General features: G+C 43.7%; 1 protein-coding gene across 2 annotated transcripts; it reads left to right on the top strand.

The window, feature by feature from the left end:
* tarbp2 (TAR (HIV) RNA binding protein 2) lies at nucleotides 1–16,299 on the top strand. 2 transcript variants are annotated; one of them, XM_041180373.1, is made up of 8 exons: nucleotides 1–128; nucleotides 3,780–3,949; nucleotides 5,958–6,060; nucleotides 9,016–9,088; nucleotides 9,642–9,759; nucleotides 12,654–12,781; nucleotides 14,597–14,789; nucleotides 15,968–16,299. In XM_041180373.1, exons 1-8 carry the CDS (start codon nucleotides 76–78, stop codon nucleotides 16,120–16,122), a joined length of 993 nt encoding a protein of 330 aa, XP_041036307.1. In that variant the 5' UTR covers nucleotides 1–75; the 3' UTR covers nucleotides 16,123–16,299. The 2 variants fall into 2 exon arrangements, with proteins under 2 accessions (XP_041036307.1, XP_041036306.1); XM_041180372.1 differs by having other exon boundaries at nucleotides 15,965–16,299.
* The last annotated feature ends 1,966 nt before the right edge of the window (nucleotides 16,300–18,265 follow it).

Here is an 18,265-nt window from a genome sequence, read left to right as displayed (position 1 = left end):
GATGCTTATGCAGGGACCGAGCAGGAGGAGCTGCCGCCGCCGTCTGAGCCACCATCACCGGCACTGTCATCTGGGATGACGGAGGATCGGGCCGCTGCTGCAGCCAAGAAGAATTCCAGCTGTCCCAGGTATGGACGGAGCCGGAGGACATCCGACTTTTTGTATTAAAAGTTCTTTGTTTCTCGCCTTTCATTTAGCTGCAGCGAACCTGGCTCCTTCGATATATCCAGAGTTGCATTTATATATCGCTTTTCCCGTTCTTAGGGCATCCCATTGCGTTTTACAGGCAATGAAACACCTTTTTTTTTAAGTGTAACCACTGTTGTGAAGTAGGCAACAGCAGCCACTTTGTGCATAGCAAGATCCCACAAGTATGTGACTGTGATCACCGGGTATCTGAAATGAGAAGAAACCGAATGTTTTCTAGGATGCCGGGTGTAACTTGCCCTGCTCCTTTTGTGAAATAGTGCCATGACTTTTTCGGTCCACCCGAGAAGGCAGACTTGCTTTAATGGTGTATCTAGGCGCCTCCGACAATGCAGCACTCCCTCCTTGGGAAAGTAACATTGAAGCCCAAGATCAGCCGGGGTCATATTGAATGGCTCAACTGGCCATATCGTCTTCTCTTGCCCATATTTCTTAAGTTCTCTGAATTTTTGTGCCACTCTAGTGGGCATTGAATCCAGAACATTCTGACTCCGAGGCAAGTGTGCTGCCGACTGAGCTGCGGCTGACACACAAAGGCGAATTGTTGACTCCTATGGGAATTTATTTAGCTGAAGCATCAACAGTTTGCACAGGGAAAGTTGCTAGGGATCCGTGCATGCCATTCTCCCTATTTTAGGAGGAGGTGGGTGAGAAGGCCAAGTAAGCAGGATAAAATCAAGCTGCTTCCAAAATATCAGGTCTCCTGTTATTAGGTGAGATGCTGGGAACTTACTCACTTGATTCCAAATAATCCAGCAAGCAAATGCGCATTTTTTAGGGTGGTCCTGGCTTGGACAAGTACGGGTAAACCTTGGTAGTGTTTGCTTCTGGTGAGAAGTTGTGGCTGGTTAACTCCCAACAGTACCCTGGAGCAAACCTGAGTGGGGTTGTTAAGCTGTTTCTGTGCCTAAATCCTCTAGTATTTAAGAAAGTGGTTTGCTGAGGAGATTAGACAAAGATTGGCCTGGAAACCTGTATATGGTTTAATCCGTTAATCCAAAAAAAAACATGTTTTCAAGAGCTGGATACTGTTGGACTGCTTCTGGTTCGAATACACCTCTCTACACCACCAGAGTATGTACACAGACGCACAGTTATAACAATGTGGAATCAGATCTCTATTGAGAAACCTCACTTCATTCCAGTATGGATGCTCCTTGTACAGTAATTTGGTCATGCTAAATACCATTTTGTCCTTTTGATCATTACATTTCATGTATTTTATCAATAAATCAGTGTCTCAGGTATTCATCATACTCTTTTTATCCGCGGTGATGCCTGTTCTATGTGACCCCAGCCCCTCCCCCTTGCACAGAACATGGCTTACATTCCCATATTCATCAGAAAGCTGTTTTAACTCATTGTGCACTGGTCCTAATTTAATTGGGTGCTGGCCCCACAAGCTGCCCAGGACATTGAGGTCTTCAGGTCATTTGAGCTCATTGTCAAAGATACAACTGTTAACAAATATTTATGGGCAGTTTTGCCAACTCTGTTTAAGCTAGGCCTGTATTCCCTGGAGTTTAGAGGAATGAGAAGTGATTTGATTGAAACATATAAAATTCTTAAGGGGGCTTGACAGGATGGAGGTTGTTTCCCCTGGCTGGGGAATCTCGAACATAGAGTCACAGTTTCAGAATGAGGGGTCAGCCATTTTGGACTGACATGAGAAATTCCTTCACTGTAAGAGTGTTGCGAATCTTTGGAATTTGCTAACAGAGATCTGTGGATGGTCAGTTGTTGAGCGCATTCAAGATTGGGAGTGATAGGTTTTTGGATACAAAGGGAATTGAGGGATATGGCTATAGTGTGGGAAGCTGCAGCTGAGGGAGAGAATCAGCCATGATTTTATTGAACAATAGAGCAGGCTCGAGGCGCTGAATGGCCTCCGCCAGCTCCTATTTTGAATGTTAAGTGAATCTGGTGGATAAGAGTCAACCTAGCAATTTCTGACCTGCATGGCACAGTGGCTCAGTACCACAGTTAAGTGTATGTTTATCAACGGAACCATCAGAGGAGAGGTAAATTGCTTTCTCTAAGTAGGCACATCAACACTTTTGATCAGGATTTTGTAGCTTGCAAACTAGAAGCTCCCAGCAACCCACCCTCTTGTAAGCTCCGACATAAGTCACATTCGACCTGAAACATTGTTCGTTTGTTTGATGGGGCAGAACATCCTTTTGGCTTGACGGCAGCACCCTGTTAGTGGATGCGAGCCGTTGCACGCTGTTGCAATGCAGTAGCAACATAAGTGGTATTCTCCACTAACAGGATGTTGCCATCAAGCCAGAAAGTTGCTCTGCCCATCACACAAATGAGCAATGTGGTATATGAATTTTAGTGCCGGTGTGATGTCAGGTTTGTAGACCGTATGTCCCACTGATTGGCGGATTGTATCAAACAGTACGTCCCCTCATCTGTTTGCAACAGACAAAGTACTGACCGTATCCAACAACCTGTGTTTACAAAACTCAAAACATAGTGTCCAACATTAGATGTGATAACGTGATTGGACAACACCTGCTAAACAATCCTGATTGTGCCAGGAATTACACTGAAAATCAACTTAAGATTGTCAATCAGGCTCACTTACGCGTGCTAGAAGCCACATATATTTCACACACAGGGGCCCTGTCCTTTGCAGACAAAAGGAGCATGTCCATTCATTGCACCTTTTTCAACTAAACAAATGCATAGAGAACAGTCATTCCCTGGTTCATTCCCTAGGGCAATGCCTTGACCAATCAGTCAACCTGCCTGATTTGAATTTGAACGAAGCTGGGCAGTTAACTGTTCCATGCTGCATTCCCCATGGCAACCCCTCCACCAGTCAGAGTCCACTTGCAACCAATCAGCACTCTCTTCTTATGCAGTATAAATTGTTGTTCCCCTGTTATGGTTGGAAAATTCTTGAGCTATCCTGATGAGTGTAAGACGAAAAGCTTTGATAGCATGTCCCTTTTTTTTTCAGCAGTACTCAAGTTCTATGGTACCAAACAACTATTTAAAAGAAATCTAGAGGGTGTATTTGATTGACTTGTACAAAGTGAGCAGTTAGGATGTTCACTGTGTTACCAAATCATTTTTCAGCTTAATATTCCAGTTTAAGTGCTACCTAGAATGCAGCGTATACCAGAAGGTGAAGAGGAGAATAACACAAAGACTGAAAATCCCCACTTTGTCTAATTTGTTCCACATGACTCATTTAGTGTGAGCCCAACAAGGGACCTTAGAGAAATATATAATGCATAATGGTATGGCAGAATACTTTCAGACTGAAGGGGTCAACTGAGCAAGAAGGCACAAAGTTGAAGGTGGCAATGGTCAAATGTTGGACAGACGTCAGGAAGTATTTCTGTCCACTGATAAGAGCTGGACTGGATAGCCAGTGGTTACAGCCAGGAAGCTGGGCTCATTGAAGAAGTTTTGGATGGAGATGTCCCTTTCCTAGGTTCCAGTGCAGGAATAACATCAAACTGCTGGTACATTTCGTAAATGCTGTCCTGTTAGTCAAACTTAGAAGAACTTCTTTCCAAATCCTGTAATAGTTACTTTTGTTCTTTTTAACACAGTATTGAGCAAATGCTGGCCTCAAACCCTGGGAAGACGCCTATTAGTTTACTGCAGGAGTATGGAACAAGGATTGGAAAAACACCGGTGTATGACTTGCTGAAAGCTGAGGGCCAAGCCCATCAACCTAATTTCACTTTCAGAGTGACAGTCGGAGATATTAACTGCACAGGTCTGTGTCTCACGTTCTTCAGTGTAACAGTTGTGGTGTCAGGTTACTGCACGTTTGTGAGGAATTTTCTATGGATGTTTCTGGGATTTTAAAAAAAAACTTGGCAGGTGATCGCAGTCTGCAATTTTCTTTATTTTTGTAGAAATTTAAAATGAAAGTGGCTTCGCACATGTCCTTTTTATAATGAGGGCACTGTCTTGTGGTTAATTGGGTCACATTCTGTTTTCATTCCATTGTATCTTTAGCAGTGTTTTGGGAATCGCACTCCATGTTTCTGTTATGTGATGACAATTTAAAAGCCTTAACCATATTCCTCTTAACAGTCTCTTCCTATTGTCCCTGTTTTCTTTTGCAATGCACAATGATACAGTACAGTGCTGCTTACGGCCTTAACAGCATCTGTGTAATAAAATGATGCTGCTGGCTTCAACAAAAGACATTTCAAGACCTTCCCTTTTGTTCCACTTGACCCTCCTCCATTTCACAACAGCAGAAAACCCATCACATTTATACTTCTCTTCAGTTCTGAAGAAGAGACACATTGGACTCGAAACGTTAACTCTGTTTCTCTCTCCACAGATGCTGCCAGACCTGCTGAGTATTTCCAGCCCTCTGTTATTTCAGATCTCCAGCATCCGCAGTATTTTGCTTTTATTTCAAGATGCAGAGTAATTTAGAGAATTACTTTGCATTTGAAGCTGGTCGAGGAGGCAGCTTGAGGCAAGTCTCCAACCTTCATGGACCTGCAGCAGTGTTTGCTATGTTTGTGCCTGCTTTATACTAGCGAGTACGGGATGTTTTAAGGGCATTGTTGTACTGACAAAACATTGAGGGCTGGGAGGAATAACAGTGTTGATCAGTATAAGTGGCAGTGCAAGCCACACCCATGTGATGCGCAGTGCATGTGGGTCATCTTCTAGACAGAAAATCTGAAATGAATGGGCTCTAGCAGGATGCTTTTAGATGGGCGGAAACCAGAATCTTCACATGGAGTGTACAGCACAGAAACCAGCCATTTGACACGAATGGTCCATGTTGGTGCTTATGCTGCACTACAGCCTCCTCCTATCCCTCTTCATCTCTTATCAATGTAACCTTCTACTCCCTTCTCCCTCATATACTTGTCTGGCTTCCCTTTCAACATATCTCTGCTATTTGCCTCAACTGCTCCATGTGGCAGAGAGTTCCACATTCTTACTGCTGTCTGGGTAAAGGCGTTCCTCCTGAATTCCCCTATTGAATTTGCTCGGAGGAGAACTTTTAATTTTTCTTCATGTATCGACCCTATTGACAAGAAATATTCCAGCCTTTCTAAACCCTGGAGTGACGTTCCCTTTTAAAACGAGGTGACAGCATATTGGATCAATTATTCATTGAAGGTGGACCAGTAGGCCAGATGTGTTATGACACCCCTACTGGTTTTCGCGAGCGCAAACCACTTGAAAACTGCGAGCAAAAAAAAATGCACCTGGCGTAGATTACTTTTGTTTGTAGTAGGTAAACACAGTGGCCATTTTGTGCACAGCAGGACCCCGCAAACAGTGTTGCAATGAATGGCCAGTTACTCTGTATTTTTTTTACTTGTGTTAAGTTGAGGGAGAGGTTTTGACCAGGCCACTAGATGAGCTGCCTTGTTCTTTCAGCGATTCCCTGGGGCCTTTCCCATCCAAAAAGGCAGTTTGGTTCTTTAATGCAGTGTTGATCTTGAGTAGAGAGCACACTCCTGTCCTGGAGTGGGTCTTGGACCCACGATCTTCTGGTCCAGGTGAGCGTGTTTGCTAGCTTATAAGCCAACGAGTTCCACATGTAAAGGGACGGAGGCATATGTTTGACATAAACCGATCTGATCTGAGCGTGACTATTCAAATCTGGCTGAGGATCGGTTCAGTTCACCTTTCGGAGCTGAAGTAAATTCTGTGGCCGTGTTAAAATGGTTATTTTATGGTTGGCAGCTGCTTTGTGGCTTCTATTTAAATTTGTGTTTTAATTGATGTTTTTCCCCCCTCAGGTCAGGGGCCTAGCAAAAAGGCAGCAAAGCACAAGGCAGCGGAAGCTGCCCTGAAATTACTAAAGGGAGGAAACATGTTGGAGCCCATGTTGGATGGAGTCAAGTACGTGAATAGCTAACTGCACCTAGAAAGACCTTTCAATTCCATCTTCTAATGGTGATATTCAACACTTTGATCTGCCCTTCTTCCCCTCCATCTTTTCCAAAAGGCAGTGACATATGCAGGGAAACGAAACGACAGGTGCTGTCAGCTTTTTGGTACCTCACTCTGATGGTCATTCTTTGAGGCTGAGCCCTATCGGCAAGGGTTCTTATGCTGTTGAACCATGTGGGTCATTGCAACTGTTCCCAATGATGCTGTTTCTCTTTCCCCCCCCGCCTGCACTTTCACCAGGGGGCACTGGCTGGTGGTCGAGAGCAGGGACTTTATTACAATATTTCCCCACTTCCCAATTGTACCCCAGCTGACAATGCAGTGCAAGTCAGATGTTGTGACAAGATGGCAAGCCAAGGTCCCATCTGTGTTCCAATTGGTTTAGGTGGGTGTGAAAAATTCCTTGGCGCTGTTGCTTGCTTTAAAAACAAAAGCAGGGCATGGGCTTGATGTCCTGAGGCCAACGTTCCTCCATGAACCCTTCCCTCCAAAATTTGATTGACCGGTTACTCCTCTTGTTGCTGTTTATAGGAAATCGCGGTGCGCAAAATGGCTGCTGCATTTGCCTACATAAGTCACTGCACTTCAAAGCAATTCACTATGTGAAGCATTTTGAAACATTTCTGAAAAATGTACTAATTGCGCTATATGAATGCAAGTTCCTTTCCTTGTGAGAGCTAACTCGAAGGCTGGGGATTCAATCTGGAGCTGTAAAGCTTAACTCCTCTATATGCAATGTATTATGTGATATGTTGACGGACATTACAAATAATTCAGCTTTTACCAAACACTTCAGGTAGCTACATGCTGTAAAGTACAATGGTACTGGACCCAGCACACTGAACTTGTGTCAAAATCTGCTCCCCTATTTCTCCGCTGCACCTTGTAAACTTGAACTGGCAATACAGGTGGCAAGTTGGAAATTCAGTGGGCTAGGAAGAGTGGGTTAAATTTGATAGGAAAAGTTCTACTATTTAGTGTTAAACATATTAACAGTTTCAGGTAGGAGACCTTCAGTCCATCTAATCCACCTATCCACAGTATTCCCTTGGTGCATTCCAAATAACACTGAATCCCTTATGCATCATTGTTTTTCAAAAAGAATCCATTTCTTGGAAATGATAAAGGGATTTGTCATTTAGTTTGAGATTTATTTTAAGGCAGTATGTTTATTCACACAAGCTCATAAAAGTTTGGTAGTAATAGCTAATAATGGATGTAAAAAGTGATGATTCACAATACACGATGGCACTGATCTAGATATTCTGATAATGAATCACAGAATTGTTACAGTGCAAAAGGAGGCCAGTCGGCCCATCATGTCTGCACCAGCTCTCTGAATGAGCAATTCCCTTAGTGCCATTCTTGCACCTTCTCCCTATAACCCTGCACATTTGTCTTTGAATGGGCTGTTGTTGGCATTCCGATCTGAAAACCTGGGCTACGCTCTCCAATCAAAGCTTGAAGTTTGCCTTTTTTTGAAAATGTATGTGGAGATTACAAAGATGAAAGATGACTAGGGAGTTTTCCCGATGCTCATGGCCAACGTTCCTCTCTCAGCCAGCACCACCAAAAACCTTCCCCTCGTTGCTGTTTGTGGGATCTTGCTGTGCGCAAAATGGCGGTCGCTAAATAATAAGTAATTCCTCGTGTGCAGCACTTAAGAAACGTCTCCAAGAGACATGATGAGGCGCTATGCAAAAACAAGGTTTTTAATTAAAAGAACTCCATGGCCATTTAACTCCAAATTGTTCAATTAGACAGGGATTCAGTGCATTGGGCCTGGACCATACCATTGGAAGGATGTGGGCTCGTAGTTTGTTTCCACACAGGCCAGCACCAACCTAGATTGTGTAGAGGCTGGAAACTTGAGATACTTGCCTCAGGCAGCAAAGGGAAGATCAGCTGGTGGGTTACCCTTGCTGAAGTGAGACCCAGTTAAATGTGCAGTGTACCGGTTAATGGATCTAACCCTGTGTCTGTTAAAGCACCTGCACCACACAGCAGAGGGACAGATTCATGCCTTTATTTCGAAAAATAATTCTGAGTATGGGCAACCCTGGCAAGGCAGTATTTATTGACTATCCTTACGATAACCCTAAGGGCATTAAGAGTCGACCACACAGTGTGGGACTTGTATCATCTATCAGTCCAAACCAGGTAATGATGTTAGGTCCCTCCTTGAAGGACAGGGAACCAATTGGATTTTTGCAACAAAACAGCATTTTGAGATCTTTTGTTTTCTGGTTCTGACCCTCAAGTTACTGGATTTATTGAGTTCAATTTCACAATCTGCCATGGTGGGAATTGAGCTCATAACCTCCTAATCCAGTACCTGAACCACTAAGCTACTGCACCCTAATACCAATTTCAGCCAAGTTGCTGTGGAGACTAGATGTGGAAGGAACAACTGAACTGGAGGCCCTCCATGTGCTATCCTTGTGCATGTTCTTGTGACCTCTGGCGTTTCAGGAGATTTGGCAAGCCAACTTTTCTCTGTGGATTTTGTGAATCGTTATTTGATTAACTGTCTCGTTCCATCTCTCTTTCTCTACGCCCTTTCCCCACCCATCCCCAAATCCTATGCTGTGCCACTGTGGAGCCACTTGTGTGCGTGTCTGCATGGTTGAAAAGTGCATTGAAGGTTCACACAGTGACCCACAAAGAGGAGCACTAGGCAGTAAATAAAAACTGCAGAGATTACCGTAGCATCACTCTCCCTGAAATGCGATACTAATGTGCCTGTAAGGTAAAGGGTTATCGGACTGGAATTTCGCAGAGGCCGAGGGGTAAGTCACCCAACTCTCTCCTCTGGCCTAAGGAAAAGAGCCTTCTCTGAATAGCTGAAAAATATTTTGAAATCATGACTTCTTATTGTTCCATTGTTCTCTTTTATTTCCCCAGGATCTCTGGCACTGAATCTAAAAGCTCTAGCTCTGCTCAGCTGGCGGAATGCAACCCTGTGGGGGCCTTGCAGGTATCGTATTCTTATTTATTTCCCAAGGCTCAGGATAGATGTGCACTATGGGTCCTTTACCTCACTTGGAATGTCCAACACAGAAACAGGCCGTTCAGTCCATTCTGGTGTTTATGCTCCACACAAGCCTCCTCCCAACCAACTTCATCTCATCCTATCACCATGTTCTTTTCTTCCTTTCTCCCTCATGTGTTTATCTAGATTATCCTTAAATGCATCTATACAATTCACCTCAACCGCTCCCTGTGGGAGTGAGTTCCACATTCTCACCACTCTCTGGGTAAAGAAGTTTCTCCTGTTTTCCCGATTGGATTTATTAGGGACTAGCTTGTTTTGCTCCTCCCACCAGTGGCAACAGCTTTCTTACATCTACCCTATTGGAAACCCCTTCATAATCTTAAAGACCTTTATTAGGTTTTGGGGAGCTGTGAGTTCTGGGGTGGATCCGAGTTATACTCTGAGGCGATTGTGCACTACTGCCTTTAGATAGATTGGTGAAGTGTCAGTGCACCTATCAATAATGTTCCGCTTAGTGTGTGCTCTTTCTTTCCAGGAGCTGGTGGTTCAGAAAGGATGGAGACTCCCGGAATATACGGTCACTCAGGAATCTGGTCCTGCCCACAGGAAAGAGTTCACCATGACTTGCAGGGTTGAGAGATTCTTGGAGATAGGTACAGACACTCCACTCCATCCCAAAGTCCTTCAGTGTTGTTATCTTGTGTGCTTGCCTCTGATACTGCTACTGTTGCAATGAGGTGCCTCTGCTGCCTTCCTTCAATGTCCTGGTCCTGAGTCACATTATCCGTATGAGTGACTGCTGAGCCAAGCCAGTGTCCAATTGACCGTTTAGCTTGGTTGAGAAAAGCTGCACATCGGAACACAGGACTTAGGAGCAGGAGTAGGCCCTTCGAGCATGTTCTGCCATTCACTAAGATCATGGCTGACCTGGTTGTGGTCTCAACTCCACTTTTCTGTCTGCCCCCCATTACCTTTGACTTCCTTGCCTATCAAAAAGCTGTCTAACTTAGCCTTGAATAAATTCAATGACCCAGCCTCCACTGCTTTCTGTGGAAGAGAATTCCACAAACTATGAGCCTTTGAGGGAAAAAGATTTCTCCTCATCTCCGTCTTAAAAAGGAGATCTCTCATTCTTAAACAGTGTCCCCTGGTTCTAATCTCCCCCACAAGAGGAAACATCTTCCTTCTATCCACCCTATCAAGGGCACTCGATGGGCCAGATTTGCAGCTTGTACTTTAGACATCAGGCACTTCCAAATTGAGAACTAGGTAGATGAGTTTCTTTTTAAATTCCTCTTCCTCCCCACCCCTCAATAATTTTCCACAACAAAAGTCCTTAAGCTTCCTGTCACTCACAAAGAGCAACTGAAAAGAAGAATTTTAAAATTTAATTTTGTGCGAATATTGCTGAGTTTCACAAGCGCCCCTTATTCCCCTGGGTTATGGAAAGGCATTTATAATCGTTAACTGTATCAAGAGTTTCGAGCATTAGTCACCTAAGTGAGATTTAAGTTCAGCAGCTGTTTTTTTTTAAATGTCTTTGTGTTGTGATCTTTAAAATAGTGATGGAGGATTAACCATCAGTAAACAAGAAAGTGAAAACTGCAACTTGGGAAATATTCTGCATGTTCTCTTCCCCAGTACTCAATGTTCACGTTTTACAGGAAAGTTTTTTTTTGATGCAGTGTAGCAGTTTGTCTGCATTTTGGGCAGCGTAATTTTGCTGCAACATGGCACTTGAAATGGAAGGCAGGCCACTTGCTTATCATTGCTGATGTAGCACGTTCTGACCTCTGTCTGTTATTGAGAGAACTGCTGCGTGGTCTTCACTCCCTTTCTCAAAGTGGGAGAGGGCAACTGTTATCCTTCCTCCGGATTAAGTTTTTGTGGTAGTTGTGTAAGAAAATAGAGGTTTAGAAGGGAACTTTGCGGACTAGGCTCAAAAGGGTTCGAACAATTGGTTAGGTCAAGCAAATTTGACTACATTTGGGATATTGCTTTTCATAAGGCAACAATTTGAATTGATCACAAACTCTGGGGTTTTGAGCCAGTAGGCTAATTAGTTGTCTGAATGTAAACTGCCCAGTGGAATTTACTATCGAGACAGCTCTCCTTTTAACTTCGGATCAGGATGTTAAGTCACCGAACATCCATCAGGCAAAGGAAGAAGCTGGAACCAGTCTATCTTTGACATATGTTATACTGAGTTTTGTAAATAAACCTAAGTCCAGACTACTTTTCCCTTCCAGCCCCCAGAGATGGAAACTGGTTCTTATCTATGTGCCATAACCTTTCCTCAATTTGTATCAGCTGCTCTTAGTCACAACTAGAGCATGCACTCAATTGTCAAAGCATTCGCACCATTAACACAGGAGGCTACCGGCAGTCATGGCTTCAGCTCCAAACCCCTTGGAGTTTGGCGGCCAGAGTTTGATTCCCTTAGAACATATATGAACTTCTTTTAAAAAATGGGGTCTTATTCACTTTGCTGGAAGCTTGAGAATGGGAGGCTGTATCAGATGGAGTATCTCGGTTATTTGCCATTATCTACCGGAGGGGTCCCCATTGGATTGTGGAAGTCAACTGTACAGAAGTAGAATGCCACACCACCTGGTTCTTCTGTACCTCACGGCAGCTGGTAGAAGTGTGGGGAGGTTCCTGCATTTTCAGTCCTCAGAAATAAAGATTTGAAAGGATGATCAACATCGTAATGGTTTGAAAGCAGCAAAAGCATCAGTACTTGAAGGGTTTAGTGTGATTTTTCCATTGTGGAAATTAATGTAAGTCACAAAAATGGGACTGAATGGTTTCTCGTCACTCAAGGAAACTAATTGGAATTCGTTGAAGGCTGCTTGGTTGCCTCCATTCCTGGCTGTTAATTAACCTTGAACTGGCTGAAAAACCAGAAATCCATTTGAAAACACAGTACACAATCCATATCCTGCAGCTTAAGAGTTAATGGTCGTCTGCCAAAAATGTGAGTCTTTTTAATCCATTTTGTTTGAGATTTGAAAATGGAAACTTGAGGTTTCAAAAAAAATCAGCTTTATTTCCACCCTCTGATCTGTCTGTCATCTTGTCTTTGTAATGCATGTCCAGGGTGGAAGGGGAGTGAATGGCAACAATGTCTTGAAACCATTTTAAACTATGTACAAGTATGTGTTGCACGTTGTGTATGCCAGTTTTGTGATCTCCTTGGATTGGGTTCAATAATCTTTTCTTCAGCAAAAATACAATGCTGCTACAGGCACTTTTTAGAATATTGAGTGTTCTGCATTCTGGCTATACCACTCGGAGGAGGGTAGGTGTTTCTCTACAGGAGGGGGTAGTATTGGATCACGAGTTCTTCCTGCACCGCTCTGATTTAAGAAAACATTCTCAATATTTGAGGGAATTGTTTTTAATGTTTAATGAATAGTGCTTCCGCCCTCGTTTTATTGGGGTGTCTTAAGAATAGGTACTGTACAGATTTTGTGACTTTGAGAAGTGTTAAATTGGCTTGTATGTGTCATCCGCCTCTTCATTTGTGATGTCTTGACTCTCGTAGGGAGCGGCACGTCGAAAAAGCTGGCAAAACGGAATGCTGCAGCAAAGATGTTAGCAAGAATCCATGACGTCCCCGTAGATCAGAGGGACGGGAATGAAGTTGAGCCGGAAGATGACCAGTTTTCTATTGTAAGTCTGTGAAAGGCTGAATTGCCGTTTTTGTTAAGGGTGCCAATTTGCATAATGAGATAGTGGTGTTATGGCTTCACTACCACCTTTATCTGAAAAGTTCAAACTGGAGTGACCAGAACCAATAATGGAAATCATGTGTATTGTAGTTACAGATATTGAATAAAGACCGCAACATTGATACTAGAGCAGTTCAGTCAAGCGGTGGGTGGGAGAAACCCTCACACCAGGTCCACTTAAAATTTGAAAACCGCCCAACAGTGCTTAGGTTTGGAAGTGTGTTTTGTGCTATACAGCACTGCAGGGTGATGTTCTGATGGTTACAGGTTTGTCAATTTGAAGTTTCCTTCACTCATTCATTCTCAGAATGTGGGTGTTGCTGGCAATGCCCATCTCCATTTGCCCTGATTTGATGTCACCGAGTAGCTTGCTAGGTCACTTCAAAGGGCAGTTAAAGTCATCCACCCTGATGTGGAAGTGGAGTTACATATAGGCCTAGAGTGGGTAAGAACAACAGGTTTCTCTCTCTAAAGGACATTCGTGAAGCAGTTGGGTTTTCATGGCACTCCCAGTAGCTTCGTGGTCACTTTCACTGACAGCAGCTATTCAAATTCTCAACTGCCTTGGTGAGATTTAAATTCTAGAATATTAGTCCAGGCCTCTAGATTACCATTACTGGATAACCACTACACTACCTCACGATGATGAATTAAGAACTTCACAAACCACAGCATTTTGGATAATTTTCTAGAATGACAAAGATATCTGCAACTCTTCACAACCTCTGCTGGTGTTAACATGAGTTGAATGCCTACCAAGTTCCGAATCCATAATACACATTAAAGGTAGATGAATAGAAGATTGAGGATTATTAGAGAAAACCTGGACAACAAGGACATCCTCTCCTTTAACTTAGCACAACGTCACCTTTTGATTGCAAAACTACACTGGTACATACAAGGTTATGAAGCAGCTCGACAGGGTAGATACTGAGAGATTGTTCCCCCCTGGCTGGGGAATCTAGAACATGGTGGGGGGGCGGTGGGGCTCAGTCTCTGGATAAGGGGGCCGATCATTTCGGACTGAGATGAGGAGAAATTTCTTCACTCAAAGGGTTGTGAATCTTTGGAATTCCCGACCTCAGAGGGTTGTGGATGCTCCATCATTGAGTATATTTAAGGCTGAGATAGACAGGTTTTTGATCTCTCAGGAAATCAAAGGAAATGGGGAGAGGGTGGGATAGTTGCGTTGAAGTAAAAGATCAACCATGATCATATTGAATGGTGGAGCAAGTTCAAAGAGCTGAATGGCCTACTCCTCCTCCTATTTCTAATGTTCCTAGGTAGGGATTGTGGCCAACTTCACTCCTTTTAGGGGCCAAGAGCAAGTTATTTGTAAAGGGTTCTTCCCAGTCACCTTATCAGTTGAGCTCTGCTTTTTTTAAAACTTTCTTTCCCCTGATTTTCTTGCCTGATTTTATTGGCGAGCTCATGCTTTCTCTCTGTGCTCTGGGAGCCATTCTATCTTCAGAAAGACTTGGGCTAGTCTGCAGTTGCTTGATGGATCATTTGAGCAGCCAATAACGACACTCAGATTTTGAGTCCGCTGTGTGAAGAAGGGTAACCGCCCAATCCCACTGTGCGGAGCATGGCAACTTCAACAGTGGAAGTAACCATGAGGTACTCGGCAGATTAATACACAACATTGCGTTTGTGGAAAGAGCAAGGAGGAAGATGAAACAGCATTTTAAATAGAGGTTGGCATTTGGAAAGAAAATGTTTCTTCTATTGTGCTTATTCTTCCCTTTCTCTCCAGATGGTTGGTAGCAAACTAGATGGCCCAAAAGGCAAGAGCACAGGTTGCACATGGGACTCGCTGCGGAATTCTGCAGGAGAACGAATTCTGCACCTCAAGAACCACCCACTTGGTGTTGTCAACTCTAACTTTTGCCAGATGCTGAGAGAGCTGGCAGAGGAGCAGCGGTTTGATGTCAGTTACTTAGACATTGGTAAGTCCCCTTGTGGCTGAATGTTACTGTGAACTTCTTTTGCCCACGGAGGATCGATTGCTCTCCACGTTTCACAGTGCCAGGACCATCCTGTGGCACTGTAGAATGAAGGTGCACCTAGTGGATCTGCTTGAAATCGGTGTTTGGAATGCCAAGAGAGAAATGAGGAGTGAAACCTCTTCTGATTACCTGATGAACCAGTTAATTCTAGGAGCTTTGAAGTGAAAGAAAGCATTTGCATTTATATCACACCATATGCCATCAGAACATTCCAAAGTGCTTCATGTACAATTAATTACTTTTTGCAGTGTAGTCACCCTGACACATAGCCAAGTGCAGCAGCCAATTTGCATCTGCAGATGGTTGACCAGTTTATCTGGTTTAGCCTGCTCCACTGGTGCTGTGGCATCTTCTTTTATTCACCTGAGCAGGTAGGCAAATCCACAATTTTAATCTTATCCAAAATATGGTGCCAATGCAGAGCAGTATAGGAGTGTACTGCACTGTAGTGTAGTGCAAGCCTAGATTATGTGTTCAAATCCTGGGAGGTGAAAACACAATCTTCAATGCCACTTTGTCAAGAATAATTGATATGGTTTACTGGTGTCCACTGTTGACACTGCGATTGTTTGTCTCTTTTTCTTCTCCACTACTCCATCTGATCTTTTGTAGATATGTATATGTATAGACCTTTCAGTCCCACCCCTGATTATAGTTATGGTTATTATCCTGCCTAGGTTTCACTCTCTTTACCTAACAATCTGGTGAATGATGAAGCTAGTTAGTCCAGTTTAAGGGAGAGGGAGGTGGGGGGACACAGATTCTCTGCATCAAGTAAGTAGATTGAAAGAAGAGACAGAAATACCTGGGAAAAACTCAGCGGGTCTGGCAGCATCGACGGAGAAGAGCACAGTTGACTTTTCGAGTCCTCATGACCCTTCAACAGTTCTATTGAAGGGTCATGAGGATTCAAAACGTCAACTGTGCTCTTCTCTGCCGATGCTGCCAGACCTGCTGAGTTTTTCCAGGTATTTCTGTCTCTGTTTTTGTTTTGGATTTCCAGCATCCGCAGTTTTTTGCTTTTATATTAGATTGAAAGAAGTTCTGGTTGACCCTGCTTGTCCAGATGTTTGCTAACTTCCTGTGTCTTTTTTGTATGTGTTTTTTTTTCCCAGAAGAGTTGAGTTTGAGTGGCTTGTACCAGTGTCTGGTGGAGCTATCGACACAGCCCACTACCGTCTGCCACGGCTCTGCCTCAACGAGGGATGGTGCCCGTTCCAGTGCAGCGCACAATGCACTGCAATATCTGAAAATCATGGCTGGAGGGAAATGAGTCCAATGGAGGACAGTTCACACTCTTCAGTTTGACTAGCACTGTTTTAATTCCCTCCCAAACTGAAGTGTTTTTTTTAAATCGACAACTTGAATTTCCCAAATCATGCACTTGATTGAAAGTGGAGGTTTCGAACAACTCAGAGTGCCTAGGGAGCTGTCTTTGTATATTTTTTAGGGGTGGGGGGTGGGGGGGAGGGTGCAAGGTGGGTCAGGGAAGGAATCTGAAGGTTTATGTTAAATAAATGATATTTTTAAAAGTGTTGCTGTTCCACACTAGCCACCCGGATGTCTTTAATTTACTGGATGGCCAACATGACATTGCTATTGGCAAGTAAATTCTTCCTCTTGAGTTTCAGTGAAACTAGTAGTTAGAGGCCTACTGTGGTTGTGAGTAGTGCGCCTGGCCCTACTTACTGCAGTGCTGATGGCTATCTGCTGTGGTATTCTGTTAAGCTAATTTTCTAGAAAACGTGCTGTTTTGATCTATATAACAAATTTGGGGCATTCACTTGATCCCCTTGTCAAGGTCAGTAAGCAGCCGAATGGCATATGGGGTGTTGTTATCCCAACGCGACACGCTATTACTTGCTCCCGTAACGTGGTGTTGATTCCTGATCTTGGCTCAGCAGTGGGAAGGTGCTGAGCAGAGACTGGAGGCTTCTGTCAAAGAAAGGGCATGAGCTAAGTTCTCAGGAGAACTTCTGGTCTGTTTCTGTCCACTTGGCCCAAAGTAGCATTTTGCAGCTTCCTCGGGAATAGGCTGTATGGCTGTGAAGGCTGGTGGGAGGTATACATAACAAATGGGATTAGCACAGAAGTTAAAATGAAGTATTTTTTTTGTCAAGTATCATGAAGCTTATTTGAAATAAGTTATTGATTGTTTGATCATTTTCAGATCAATGTGCTTTCCAGGCCCAGAACGCAAGTTATGATAATTACAGTGCAGGCAATCGCAAGTGACCATATGTCACCCTGTGGCTCAGCAGTAAAAGTGTCTGTACTGACACTACAGGCAGCTGTCTACTTAACTGAAATGTCTTTACCTCTTGTAGCTACAACAGGACTTTATAAATAACATGTTTGAGGGAATTCCTTTGAGGGAATCCAAATCGGGTGCACAACCCTTTACAAGGGTCCAACATTATTAGACATTGCAGTCACCTGCAGTGAAATTCAGACCCTCTTAACGCATCAGGGGCTCCTCCAATTAAAATAAGAAGAATTGGCATTTAGATAGCACCTTTCACAGCTTTAGAACATCCCAAAGTGCTTTACACCCAGTGAAGTACTTTTGAAGTGTAGTCACTGTTGTCACATATTCAGTGGCCTCTAAGTCAAGAGACATTGTCCAGTTTGGCACTAAACCAGCTCGTCTCCAAGTTGCCCCTTGGCTTGTGCTGAGATAACTGATCTCAGACGGGGCATTGTGGTGCTACAATTGGCAGGGGGTGGGGTGGGGCAAATGATCCTCTTTGCTGTCGAGTGACTTTTTATAGAAAATGTACATATGTGGACATAAGGCGAGGACAGGATCTGACCGACTGTCATGCCCATCACCCTGACACAACTTACTGACACTGTCTAAGCAATGGTGAGGAGAGTGGACACTGCCCCAGCAAACGTTGGTGTCTTTTGGAAAGTGGGGGTGGGTTAAAGAGAGAAAGGGAGATCTAGAAGGGAGACAGACTCCACGACAAGTTAGACTTTTCAGTCCAGAGCTCTAAGCTCATTCAGCCCAGTCTGATTAGAAGAAGGTTCTGTTTACTTGCTATAAGGGCACTATGTCAAATAACTGATAGTGGATGTGAGCGAGCCCATAGCACAAAACTGGCAGACTCACTTGAGGCTATTGTGAAGACTGGTGTGAAAAACGGCAGAGGTAAAGTCATCCTGATGCAGTCAAGGGTGTTCCTGAGTTTTGCATGCAGGCTTATTGGGTGAGCAATTGCTCGGCCGCTCACCTATTGTAAATACAGAAGAAGAGAAAATCATGTTTACAAAGTTGCTGAATGTAGCAACTCTTCTCCTCAGCATTGGGATGGAGCAGAGGGCGTAGCATCAGACTGAATTGACCAAAAGTGTCCCACTCTTCTCTGCCTTGCAATAAGCGCACAAATCACCCAACAAGTGTGATTCCAGAT

The sequence above is a fragment of the Carcharodon carcharias genome, chromosome X (assembly GCF_017639515.1).
Source record: "Carcharodon carcharias isolate sCarCar2 chromosome X, sCarCar2.pri, whole genome shotgun sequence".
In the NCBI taxonomy this organism is placed as follows: Eukaryota; Metazoa; Chordata; class Chondrichthyes; order Lamniformes; family Lamnidae; genus Carcharodon; species Carcharodon carcharias.
The sequence above is the reverse complement of the archived record's forward strand: the minus strand, read 5'-3'. Positions and strand labels throughout refer to the sequence as shown.